This window comes from Nematolebias whitei, chromosome 5, assembly GCF_014905685.2.
Source record: "Nematolebias whitei isolate Nwh7 chromosome 5, NemWhi1, whole genome shotgun sequence".
NCBI lineage: Eukaryota > Metazoa > Chordata > Actinopteri > Cyprinodontiformes > Rivulidae > Nematolebias > Nematolebias whitei.
Genome location: NC_056502.1, coordinates 2,389,246 through 2,402,590, shown reverse-complemented (window position 1 = coordinate 2,402,590; position 13,345 = coordinate 2,389,246). Strand labels below are relative to the sequence as shown.

At 40.7% G+C, this 13,345-nt stretch overlaps 1 protein-coding gene across 2 annotated transcripts; it reads right to left on the bottom strand.

Annotated features, from left to right (window-relative positions):
• Window positions 1–2,296: 2,296 nt before the first annotated feature.
• Window positions 2,297–10,737, bottom strand: tbx20 (T-box transcription factor 20). Of its 2 annotated transcripts, none has more exons than XM_037676689.1 (8): window positions 10,593–10,737; window positions 9,638–9,875; window positions 8,526–8,690; window positions 7,867–7,975; window positions 6,723–6,881; window positions 5,671–5,777; window positions 3,261–3,367; window positions 2,297–2,644 (listed from the first exon to the last, which is right to left on the bottom strand). In XM_037676689.1, the coding sequence occupies exons 1-8, from the start codon at window positions 10,714–10,716 to the stop codon at window positions 2,316–2,318; spliced, it is 1,338 nt and encodes a 445-aa protein (XP_037532617.1). In that variant the 5' UTR covers window positions 10,717–10,737; the 3' UTR covers window positions 2,297–2,315. The 2 variants fall into 2 exon arrangements, with proteins under 2 accessions (XP_037532617.1, XP_037532618.1); XM_037676690.1 differs by having other exon boundaries at window positions 5,701–5,777.
• Window positions 10,738–13,345: the final 2,608 nt, after the last annotated feature.

The following is a 13,345-nucleotide window of genomic DNA, read 5'->3' as shown; positions in this document are numbered from 1 at the left end:
GGACGCAGGACCAGCGCTCAGGTGTGGACATCCTGTCCACGCAGGGACGCAGGACCAGCGCTCAGGTGTGGACATCTTGTCCATGCAGGGACGCAGGACCAGCACTCAGGTGTGGACATCCTGTCCACACAGGGACGCAGGACCAGCGCTCAGGCGTGGACATCCTGTCCACACAGGGACCAGGTCGTGGACCAGCTCACCTGCTTCAGTCAGCTAAAGTTAGTTTAAGTGTTTTTCTTAGTTCATGTCTTTGATCTTGTTACTGTTTTTCTTTTACATTTTCTACTTTTGTTGGACGCAACTGGGACCTTGTGGACACAGTTTAGTTCCACATGTGGTGTGAAAGAGAAAAAAGAACCTTGACCTTGACCTTGACCTTGCCGGCTGCAGGGAGCTGAGAACAAACCCGTGTGGGTTTGAATCCCGTTTCATTCTGTCGGAGGCGGATCGGCTTCACTTTGGTTCAGAATGAACATTTGGTTCGAGTCAAACGAGCTCCGGGTGCAGGAACTTATTTGACACTTTCAGGTGAATGTTTGGAGGCGGAAAGTTAATCTTAATTTTCATCTTTTGTTAAAAAGTTCATCTTGTAGCTCGTTTCACTATTATTAATATTACTCCCGACGTCTGAAGGAACGGTCTACCTCAATCCAAGGAATTAGATTATGGAATAATCTGGAGAGCGAGTTAAAAGTGCCAGATCGATGTTTATGTTTAAGAGAATGATCAAAGTTGGTTTGTTAAAAAAAAGAAATAGATTAATGAGTATTTGTACGAATTGATGCTCGAGAATGAGTTTATTTTGTTTTAGTTATTTAAAAGATTATTATTGTTTGAATTAATTTTTTGGTAAAAAGAGGCCGATGTAAGATTTTTTCTTCTTTCATTTTATTTGTGATTGTATCTTTTATTGTATATTGAATTGTTTTGTTTTGATTATTAAAAAAAATGAATAAACTTATAAATAAATAAAATAAATAAACTTCTCGCCGTTTGACCCACGTCCTCTGCCTGATGTGAATTCTGTGACGGTATTTAAATTTGTGCAAATGTTTTGAGCCAGCTCTTCATTTTTAAAGATGTTTTTGCTTCAAACTGCCAGACGTCTTGTCGACAGTTCTTCAGTCTTTGCTTCAGTTATTTAGACTTTGGTCAGTTTTTCACTAACTCTGTTCAGTATTGGACCACTTGTAAAGAAAAGTCACAGCATTTGACTCGTGAGTGAATAATATAATATGTTAATATGTGGACGCTTCACCAGCGGCCGGTCGTGAACACTCGGTCCGATCTGCTTCGGTTTGGTTGAATCAACAGGAACGACTCAAGACGACATTAATAAATTAATATTTATCACCAACCAGGTGATTTTATTTCCTGGACTGTTGGTTCAAACAGGTGGATCATCTGAAGGCGTTTCATTTGTCCACTTCACTCACATACACTGCGCTGTCATGACACGCAACTAAAAAATCAACTTTAAAGATGTTTAAAGTCTCTGCAGAACTATTGATCAGTGTAGAATATTGTATAATCTATTCTGACCCATTTACTTTACGGTTGTTGGACTTCTTGTCTTTCAAATTAAACAGAAAGTAAAAACTCGTCTCTTCTTTTGGTCTCACAGCTTCAAATTTCTGTGTAAGAACTAAGAATCAGTTCCGTTTGCCTTCTTGTATTTATGGACTTTGTGTCTCAAACATGTAAATGTTCATCAGAACCAGCAGCGTCTCAGCTCTCGGTCCAGTTAAAAACCGTTTGGTTGTTTCCTGGACGTTAAAAAGTTTCACAGCTGCGCGCCCTGAGGTCCCGACACAACAAGCGAGTTCATCTACTGCGGTCAGCATGCGTCCTATGATTCTGCCATGACTGAAAGCATCTTGCGTTTCTTTTTTTACTAAAACTATTTAAAGACTTGGACTTCACCGCGGTCCGAGTGCGGAGCTGCAGCGTGGACCGGCCTCAGACTCAAAGGAAAGCTGAGACGGCCGCTCCGCCCGTCCGTCAAATGTCCACCTCACTGCTGCATCAGGCGAGTTTTATTTTGAAGGATGGCACAGCAGCCAGCTGTGGCCAGCTGTTAAAAGGAGCGGGGTTCCTCCGGGCGATTTGATAATTAACTGGGGGGTTGCTTTGTGTTCTTCAGAGGCTCAGATAAACATGCACGAGTTTCCATCTTGTGTTTTGAGGCCGTCAGTCTTTTTACATCCTGTGTTCACATGAAGGAGCTCCAGAGTCACTGTCCCAACCACCAGCCCCCCCACGCCGGGTGAAATATTTACAGCGACGGGAGGGGCAGGTGCAAACAGGAGTCAGAGTCATACGAAGGGCGTCATGACCGTGGAGGAGTGGCGGAGGCCCTGGATGGCGGCGTAGGGCCCCTGCTGGAAGTAGTGGTGGTAGCGGGGCATGTGGAAGGACGGGAAGGCCGGCCCGCTGCCCTGCATGGTTCCAGCCAGGGCGGTGGGCGTCAGCGGCATGCCTAACCTGCTGTAAGGGGGCAGGGAGCCCTGGATGGGGTGGGGTAAGGAGGCGGCGCCGGCGCCCATGGCCGAGAGGGACTGTGGGTGCTGAAAGCCTGAGAAGCCCGAGGTGGTGGTGACCCAGGAGCTCAGGGAGAGGTTGTCCGAGGCCGAAAACGCTGAACCTGCAGCAGACAAGAGGTGCGTGGTGGAAACACTCCAAACTTTACGCTCTGGACTCAGAAAAACTAAATCAAGGTTTGTTCTGGAGCAAAACACTGACATCACGTTTAGAGCTGGACCAACGGCACAGCTGTTTTAATTTCAGTCTCATGTTTCCAACACTTGCTCCTCAGACTCTAAATTCTCTGAAGTGAAACAAAAAAGTTCAACTCGTGTCGTCTAAACTTTTATCTAAAGTGCAGCGTTTTCTCACAGTAAAAGTCCTGAAACTTATTTTACTGGACGTTCACACAGCTGGACGAAATCAATTTACCTTTTTTTTTTGTTCCAATTCTTATTCTGAGTTATAAAAATCTGAATAACACACTAAACAATTGTATTTTATTTTCACAACAAAAGAAACAGAAAAATATTTTATCTTGGATTACAGTCACTCTTTACCATGTTAAAAAAAACTTTGGAAATCATTTGTTTTCTTGCTGCACAAAGTTTTGAACAAATCAAAAGTTCAGGATTAATAAAATAAATATTCTAAAATAAGTGGACGTTTGTTCGGTTCTGTCAGTTTTCACAGATTAGCAGAAATAATCCAAGAGCATCGTGACGCCTGCAGCTTACCTCTGGGGTGGGCGGCGTCCTCGCTCAGGTTCTCCTCGTCTCCGGCGTAGGTTCTGATGGGCGAGCGGGCGTACGAGTGCTTGTGGATCAGATTCTCAACACTTTCCCTGCAGCAGAACCCAGAGAGCAAAGCCCCCGAGTGAATCTCTGTGTTTCTGTCACAAAACTGCAAATGGTTTCATGGAGTCACCGTGATCTCTGTGTGTGTGTGTGTGTGTGTGTGTGTGTGTGTGTGTGTGCGTGCGTGCGTGCGTGCGTGCGTGCGTGCGTGTGTGTGTGTGCGTGTGTGTGTGTGTGTGTGTGTGCTTCTGACAGATTGACTGAATAAAATCTCTTGTTCTTTCTGTCCAGAGTCGTTACAATTATTATTAATTTTACAAAGACAGTTGGACCCTGAACCATAGCCTCGGGTTTCAAGCAGCTTCATGGAAGTTCTATAAGTAGCAGATGATCAGCAGGTGTGTAGCAGATGATCAGCAGGTGTGTAGCAGATGATCAGCAGGTGTGTAGCAGATAATCAGCAGGTGTGTAGCAGATGATCAGCAGGTGTGTAGCAGATGATCAGCAGGTGTGTAGCAGATAATCAGCAGGTGTGTAGCAGATGATCAGCAGCTCTCAGTTCCTGCTGGCCTGTGTTTATGCGTCACTTCTCATTTTTGTCCCTCGTTAAGTCAAACTGCAGACTGAAGGACTTCCTGTGTCTTTATGAAGTATTTATTCACATGGAGACATGTTTCTGTGTTTTCTCATTGTACTTTAACCCTGTCCATTTAGTCATGCCTGCATGTGTGTGTGTGTGTGTGTGTGTGTGTGGGGGGGGGGTCATGTATGCATTCACAATCCCACAAAGTGCATTAGCTCATTTGCGTCTTGTCATGCAGCACTTGTCAAACACAGTGACAGAAATGTTAGTGGGAGGCAGAGTGTGTGTGTGTGTGTGTGTGTGTGTGTGTGTGTGTGTGTGTGTGTGCGTGTGTGTGTGTGTGTGTGTGGGTTGTTGGATGGACAGGCGAGGGGTCTGCATCATGAGAGCCATGTGCTCACATTAGCAGTACCCCCCACCCCCCACCGCTCCAATTAGGTTAGGAAAGTGCAATATCTGTCAGCAGAGGAGTACAAATGTGTGTGTTTTTATCAGCGCCGGGCCCCTGCGGCACAGGAGCCACAGCAAAGTCCCACAGTGCACAACGAGGGGGGAGAGGGGGGAGTCAGGGGGCGGGTCATGCTGCTTTCAATCAGTCATGGCAGCCAATTGAATTACAGTGTGTTTTAGTGCAGTGGCCGACTCCAGACTAATGTGATTTCTGCAGCTCCCGAAGACCAATTGATCAGGTCTAATTCACAGCACACCAAGCACGGGGGTGGGGGGTCGTCTGGCTGTCGCTGGCCTCTGGTTGGGATCTTTCAGAGTAGAAATGGGCAGCTGGATTGATTTCATCAGCTGGTTTAGGCCGAGTTGTGCAAGAATTGGGTGATCACAGAAAGTTCTTGCAGCATGGACAGAAATCCTTCAGAGGATTCAGAGCTGGAGATCCACGTCCTCCGAGCACGTCGCATTAAATAAAGACAAGTTAAACTCTAGGAGGAAGACTACGAGAAAGAAAAGGATTAAACTATAAGAAAAGCAGCGGAAGATACAAACGGAGGAGACAAACATAAAAAATACAACATGAAGAATGAAAAATGTACAAAAACAAAAATGAAGTTGGTTCTGACCAATACCAGAATACACACACGATTTATAACTAAATATTATTCTTTTAATGTCTTAGCCTCAAAAAAATAGAAATGAAAAAAAAAAGTATCCGGAAAAAAACAAAAACTACTTTTTCTGTAAATACTGAACTCATTTTTAGTATTTTTTTAAATTATAAAATAAAATAACATAAACACCAGAGGTTAGTGTTTTGTTCTAAGATCAAAAGGTAAAAGCAGCAGCATGTGCATTTTGGATTAAATTGAAAAATGTAAAACTAAATTAAAAAAATTATTTATGTGTCTGTAACAAAAGGAGAAAATAAAAATAAAAATAAAGATAAAAAAGAAAGAAAGAATTCTGCGTCCAGAGGACGTGACTTAACCTCGTCAGAAGGAAAAAAGACTTTTACTGATGAACTAAAATATTTAAATGAAAGTTAAACAACTCAATAAGGAATAAATATTTTAGAAGAAGTAAAAAATAAGAGGAAAATTTGAGAATCAAATTAAAAAATAAAACATTCAAGAAAAGAAAACAAAATAATTCAAGCTAAAAAGCAAAGTTCAGAAAAACAAGAAGAAAAATTTAAAGTAAAACGTGACGATGAGACACGAAGACAAAACAAACGTGTGAAATGAAACAGAATATTTAACTCTTTAGTGCCTGCATGAAGTGAGTTTAAATCCACCCCACCCCTCGTAGGAACAGAACCGACGGCTCCGGGCCCAGAACCCCCAGTACCTCTCCATGTCCGTGAGCCGAGACGAGTCCCGGAAACCTTTGGCAAACGGGTTGCTGTCAATCTTCAGCTTGGTGATCTGAGGAAACACGAGGGAGAAGAGCACAAGTCAAAAGACACATTTTAAAAATAATAATAAATGCAACATTTCACTTCTTTTTAAAATTAAAGTGAAATGATCAAGATGTTAAAAATGTTTATTTTATCATGTTTAATATAAGAGGAAAAGATGAGCAATTATTTTTATTGTTTTATTTATTCCTGTATTCTCCACAATTAATAAAAACAAACAAATGTCTGCAAATAAAACTATTTAAAATGTGCCAGGTAAAAGTATTAAAGAAAACACATGCACCAAAAACAATTGTAAACCTCAAATATTATAAATATTTTCATAAAATGGAATTATGTTTGTGATAAAGATTTTATTGAAAACTTTATTTAAATTCTTTCTTTTTCTGGAAACATGCTCAAATATAAGTTGGAAAATCTTTAAACTTTGCAACTTGTTCAAACACTTTTTGTCAAAAAATAAACAAAATGTTTATGATGATATAAAAATAAGGTTTGTAAGATGCTCAGTCTTAAAAAACATGTGTGTGGTTTTGAACACCAGGGGGCGCTGCACACAATAAGCTTTTATTTGTTTTCCAACAGAAAAGCACCAGAAACAGGAAGAAGATGTTTTTACAGGTATTTGGTGAAATATTGTGTTTCCTATTTGTTTCATAAATACGACAGCAATGTGTCACAACTAGTAATGTTCAGGATGAGAACAGTTTTCAAATTGTATTGAGTCATCTGGCGTTTTATCACTATTTTATTGTGTGCATGTTTGGTGCGTCACATAATTAAATGTATTATTATTATAATCTGTTTAAGAGCCTTAATTGAAATAATAAATGCCCATTTAGCAGGTTTTTACCCCCTCAAAGATAAATATGAAGCTCGTGGGGTGACACTCCAGAGTAAAAGGCCAGTAACAGAGTTTAACAAGGTCCAGACAGATGTTGGGCCCGCTCACCAGCTGGTTCTGGTACGCTGTGACAGCAGTGAAGACGGTCTCAACAAACACAAACGTTCGAAACTCCTCAGATTTGAGGTTGAGCAGCGAGGCCGTGTGCTCCTTCTTCTTGATGATGTGGACTCGGGGCTGGTACTTGTGCATGGAGTTCAGGATGATCTGCAGAAACGACAACGCACAGGTGCACGTTCAATAACGCTTAGCGTTTCATAGACAAAAGCTAAAAATGTTATATATGCACATTTAATCTAAACGGGAACCGAAGGTCTCTGCATGTGTCACAGTCAACTTGTCTTTTTATGGGATGCTTCTTATTAGTGTCATCAAAACGACCAAATGTGACGGACGCAGTGAAAATAAAAAGTCGTGAAAGAGCCACGAAGTAAGAGTCAAGCCTCTGGAGAAGTAACTCCACATGAGACGTTAGGAAGAGCTAAATATAAATAAATTAAATATAATTCAAACAACATCAGTCCTGCTGACACAGTAAAAGACGAGCCCAATCTGTGAACTTCAAGTTAAAACAGTTCCATTTAAACATTTTAATTTCCTTTTATGCTTTAAGATAAAGAATCCTGCACCGGATGAGCTCCTTGACTGAAAGATTTAAAATAACAGAATATAAAGAAATGCTGTTGTCCTCTGCTGTTTGTTTGTTTGTTTGTTTGTTTGTTCAAACCTGTTAAAAAGTCTTTGAACTGAATTCAAACAGCTGAGATTATAGAATAATATAAAGTCAGGAAAAGATCAGAGTTAATTTAAATCTTCAAGTCTTGTTATTTTAAACGCGCTGTCGATTTGTTAATTATTTAACTTGTAATTTGTATAAACAAGGTTCTAAGTGAAAGATGAGCAGAACCTGCTCCGGGTTCTCCCTCAACAACACAAAAACATCAACTGATGGAAGATAATTAGAATTTAACTCTTAATTATTTTATTGTTTAGTAACTGACACTGACTGAAGCCAGCTGTTGTTTTTAACAAATAAAAAATAGATTACATTCTTTTTAAATTCCTGTCTTTATTTTAAAAAATCCAAATGTTTAGAAAAACGTCCCCTTCTTTTATATATTTGCGTTTCCTATTTGTTTTGATGTTTACTTCCGGTTGATTGTGATAAACAAAGAAAGAAAGAGGTTCTCACGTGTCCGTGTTGGTCCAGCTCGTTGTTCGTCAGCTTGACCTTCTCGAAGGAGACCATCTGCTTCATCAGCTGCTCTCCCGTGAACGGAGAGTCCGGGTGCACGTACAACCTGCACGAGACCGCGGACAGGCTGAGCTCTGATTGGCTGAGAGGCCGCAACTGACAACCAATCAACGCTTCGCTCTCAGAAACGGCTTCAGTTTGGTTTTTTGTTTTAATTAATATTCCAAGAAAACTAATTACATTTAAAGAAAATTGTTTCAGTTTTAAATTTTGACTAAAGCTTTTTGTTTAGTTTTATTCTTCAGGTCACGTCAGACACATTAATAAAACAAAACGAAGCTCAGCTGCTTCTAATAAAATAAAAAGTAATTAAATAAAATGTATTTTTTTACATCAGTCGTGAGACGCTTCTGTTTAAAACGATCAAAGCTACTATGTTTTAATAATAAGTGATTATTTATTTTATTGATTTACACAAATTAATGATCGGGAAATAAATATTATACAAATATATAAATTAATTTTCTGATTGTTTTTGTACTTCTGGACTTTCTGCCTGAATGCTCAAAGTTCTGGTTCTGTCCGGATAGAACACGCGAGTGTGGGTCTTACAGGAGAACAGAAGACGCACGTGGTGTGTGCTCAGGTGGGCTCACCTGGCGGGCAGAGGGGGGTCGGCCTTGCCGGCCACCAGCCAGGAGGAGCGGTGGTAGGCGTACCGGTACCGCTTGTTGTCCACCGGGACGATGTCCATCAGAACGATGTACTTGGAGTCCTGGTCCACCCCGGAGAACGAGACCCGGATGGTCGGAAACATCCTCCTGATGACGACAGCTCATCATCATCATCATCATCATCATCATCATCATCATTATTATTATTATCCATCCATCCATTTTCTTTACCCGTTTGTTCCATTTTGGGTCACGGGGGTCGCTGGTGCCCATGTCCAGCAATCACTGTGCGAGGGGCGGGGTACACCCTGGACGGGTCGCAAGTCCATCACAGGGACACATAGAGACAAACGAGACAAACAATCATTCACTCTCTCACTCACACCTAGGGACAATTTAGAGTTACCAATCAGCCTAACATGCATGTTTTTGGTCTGTGGGAGGAAACCGGAGCACCCGGAGAAAACCCACGCATGCACGGAGAGAACATGCAAACTCCACCCAGAAAGGCCCCTGGACCGGGGTTTGAACCAGGGACCTTCTCACTGAGAGGCAGCAGCTCTACCAGTTGCGCCACCGTGCTGCCATTATTATTATTATTATTATTATTATTATTATTATTATTAGTAGTAGTAGTAGTAATATCATCATCATAATCATCATCATCATCATCATCATCATCATCATCATTATTAACAACTAATTTACCCCGGGACCTTCATAAAATCTGTTTTTATTTACTTCGTTTCTGTTGTGCACTGAGCTCATCATTTTGGAATTAAAGTAAATAAATTAAATAAAATTAAAAAAATCAACAAGTATTAAAGATTAATTTTTATATTTTCAAAGGAAGGTCATTTAAAGACCTGAGGGCTCTCAGCTGATTCTTAGAGTTCTTATTTATTTAAAGGAGTTAAACTTTGCTGAAGCCTCGGACTCACAATGTTTTTCTCTTAAATTTATTTATTGATCAGACATTTGTCGATGGATCTTTAACAATAAAACTCGTGAGCACGTGATGCTTTATAAAACTAAAATGTAATAATAGCTGCAAGTATTTTCATGTTTTGTTCATGGTGTCTGAGAGGAGTTACCTCCCAGATTTGGTGATGATCATCTCGGTTCCGAGCTCGTGGAACTTGTCCCACAGCTCTTTGGTCTCCAGGCTGCACGAGATCTTCGCCATCTCCTCGCTGGGGATGCCCGGATTGGTGGGGATGAGCGGCTCCGTGCACGCGGCCGGCGTGCTCCCGCCGAAGTCCCCGTGCGCGTCCAGCGAGGAGAGGTCAGCCAGAGGCGGCTGGTTGCACGAGGACTTCTCCACGAACTGCTCTGTGGGTGAAGCGGGGGAAATAAAAACACTTGTTTTTATTATTTTTATTATTTTTATTATTTTAATGCTTCTGTCATCAGATTAAAAAAAAAATACATATATATATATATATATATATAGCAGCAGCATATATATATATATATATATGTATATATATGCTGCTGCTAAAACAAAATATTAAAATAAATTAATAATCAAAGAAATAATTCTCAAAATTTATAATTTTGCTGTGTTAATAATTACATTTAAATTATTTAAACTTGTCGCAAACACAATATTAATATTACTTTCATTTGATTTATTTACTTTATTTTATTTTTTACAAAAACAACCAATTAAATTATATCATAAAGATATAGACATTTAAACACAAATCTACCAAAATAAAGAGTTGGATTATAAATTCTAATTTAAAATTTTATCACGACTTCTCTTTATTTAAATCAGACTTTTATATAAAATAACTTATCATATATTCTGTCTGGAAGAATAAAAATACAAAACATTTTTAGTTTAAATAAGGATACTGATAAATTATTATTAGTTTTAAATGAAAAACGTGTTTTCATGTTAAATGCAGTTTTACCTCACAGTAACTCCTTCAGGTTAAATCCAGTCTAACAGCTTATTTTGGTCTATTTGTGTTTTTCATCCAACCTTCATGTATGTCCCTGTGAAAGCAGCAGACGCAGCTTGAAGGCAACATGTCCTCCTACCCAGAGGTTTGATGGTGCTCTCCTCCTCCTTGTCCTTGCTCTTCCCGCTGGACATCAGCGCGGCGATGGAGAACGCGTTGGCCCGGGAGGAGAGCTGCGGCTTCGGGGAGGACGTGTACTCCATGGCGGTGCAGATAACCCTCCTCAGGGAGAATAAGGCGCTGCTGCAGCTCCCAGAGAGAGACGAGTCGGGATCCGCGCGCACTTTGTCCCAGGTTTCAGTTCTGCAGAAGTCTGGTTCCTGCCGGACTCATGGTGGAGGCTGGTTCCTGTCAGACCTGAGACCAGCTGCTCTTTGGGACGCTCCGGTCCGGTTCCCCCTCCCCTTATAATTCCAGTCTCCCCCCTCCAATGGCTGCCTGTGCCTCCACGTGACGCGCGCACCGGCCCACAGAGGCCCTGAAGGCGCGCAGCCAGTTAAAGAGGCTGCAGCCGTTCCTCGTGCCAAAGACCCAAAACACGCACGGAGTGAGAAGTTTATGACAGGAGGCTGCTGACAGGCTGAAGTGACAAATCTATGCCTAGATGAGAGGAAATCATTTTCTCTGAGCACAATACCAGGGAAAGGCTGCTCTTTAACTTAAACACCTGGATTTGGGTCCACAAAGACTCTAAACAATAAAAACCAGTCAGCCAGGGTGGTTTGGTTTTACTGGCAGGAGCCAGATGATGGCGAGTTTACATGAGAGCAATAAAACAAGAAGCTTCAGGTGCAGCAACGTCCAGTGAGAGACGTGTCCTCCATCATCCGAAGGACTTCATCAGTCTGAGGAGTCACAAACATCTTGAACCACTTTGGCTGCGGCTGCCAGAGAGGAGTGGATGGGGGAGAGGGCGGCCCCCAGAAACCATCTTATCACCGGCTGGTCCACTAGGAGACTGGGGGGGGGGGTGTTTCATCAGACTGATGAAGTCCTTTGGATGAAGGACGAAGTATCTCAACAAAAAAAGATACCGTCCATGTGACCTGATTGAACATTGTTGGATTTTTTTGACCTGGATGGTTGAACATGAACCTTGAAGCTTTCAGCTGATTAATAAGTTGGTTTCAATATAACTCTTAATAATTTATATAATAATTTATAACTTGTAGAAGTCACAGACCAGAGGAGTTTGTTTTAGTTTCACAGTTTGTATTTATACTGTCCACATCGTTCTTTGTGTCTCCGGTAGGATTTTTATCTTTCATTGTACTTTTTGATCTGGACCCGTGTTTTATTTCCAGTTTATTTGTACACATTTTATTTTTTATTGTCCTTTTTTACATTAGAATATAAAATTTAAGTTGAATATATATTCATTTTAGTTTGACTCCAATTTATGTTTTTATTGAAGTGAGAAAATACTTTATAATAATAATAATGACTAGAATTACTAATTCATAGCTGTAGGACCAAGTACGTTTTTTTTAAAGAAACAATGAAAATATTTTCATTTACACCAAAATAAAGATTTCTTTATTTATCTTTACACACCCACACCTGCCTACACCCTCATTTGCCCCACCCATGAGCCCTTGAGCAAGGCCCTTAAGCCCGCAGCTCTGCTCCACACAGAGGGCTGTGGTAGCTCGGGCGTCTTGCGTCAGGAAGGACATCCTGAGTAAAAACAAAAACTAACTCATGAGTTAGTTCTCTGTGGCGGCCCTGAAGCAGGGAGCAGCTGAAAGAAGAAGAACTTGGGTTTTGATAAAGAATGACAAAGTTGAACTTCAACCTTCGTTTCAGTTCACTTGATTCAAACTTTAATAAAAAAACTTATTTCATGATGAAAGTGTTTTAACTTAAACAAGAAACTAAGTTCAGCCAAATGAGAAGAACAGGAGGAAACAAAAACAAAACCAGCCCAAAGTTCCTGGTTCCATTATTTTCTTCTTTCATAATGTTTTATGTTGCAATTATCAAAAGAGAATTAAAAAACATAAAAGGTGTTTTCTGTTGTTTGTGTCAGACTGATAAATGTCGGTCAGTTAAAACTGTCTCGGTGGCAAAACAGAAAAACACTTTTAGTGCACGTTGTGACTTAGTGCTGATTTGTCTCAGTTTCACTCGGAGTGGGTGAGACAGGAAATAAGTGAAAATTAACGTTTTTATGTGTCAGGAGCAAATAGACCAAAAGTATGTTCAGAGATAAATCTTGGGGTTTTGCACCGTCCTCATTCCCCACAGTAACAAGTGATGGTTCCCAACAACCCAGTTCATAACCCGGCTCACCTGGACCCCGAGCCGTTTTAACTCAGGAGGATTGAATTATCATCGTCCTTATCAATATAATCATAATTAATATGGTTCAGACAGCATGTGTTCAATTAGAGCTGATGAAAAGTTGAGTTATAATCTGAGTTTTTAGACGAGCACGACGTGGTCCACCATGAGCACATCCAAGGAGGACACGAGACACAAATATGAGGGTTCAAAACATTCAGTTTATTAAAGCCGCTGCTTCCTGTTAAAAAAAAATCATTAGGAACCCCCAATTCATGTGTCCACCAAAAAAATAAATAAATAAATAAAAAACACCTATTACAAAAGAAGGTGTGAAAACAGGACTACCGGCCCCACCAGACCAAAATTACAACCAAACATACAAAAGTTAACAAAAATTACCTGTGGTGGCTGAGGCCACCGACACCAGGACACAGCTCCAGGACAAAAAATAAAGGCCCCAGAAAAAAACAAGGGCATCAACAAAAACAAGGAGGTCCAAACAAGGAGGTCCAAACAAGGAGGTCCAAACAAGAAGGTCCAAACAAG

Bases quoted from the DNA above. Each gene is read 5' to 3' on its own strand.
- tbx20 (XM_037676689.1), bottom strand. From the start codon at position 10,716: ATGGAGTACACGTCCTCCCCGAAGCCGCAGCTCTCCTCCCGGGCCAAC. The intron at 3,368-5,670 runs GTTCTGTTCCTA...GTTCTGCTGCAG, and splicing joins TTCTGGGCCCGGAGCCGTCG to GGAAAGTGTTGAGAATCTGA. The intron at 2,645-3,260 runs GTAAGCTGCAGG...TGTCTGCTGCAG, and splicing joins GGACGCCGCCCACCCCAGAG to GTTCAGCGTTTTCGGCCTCG.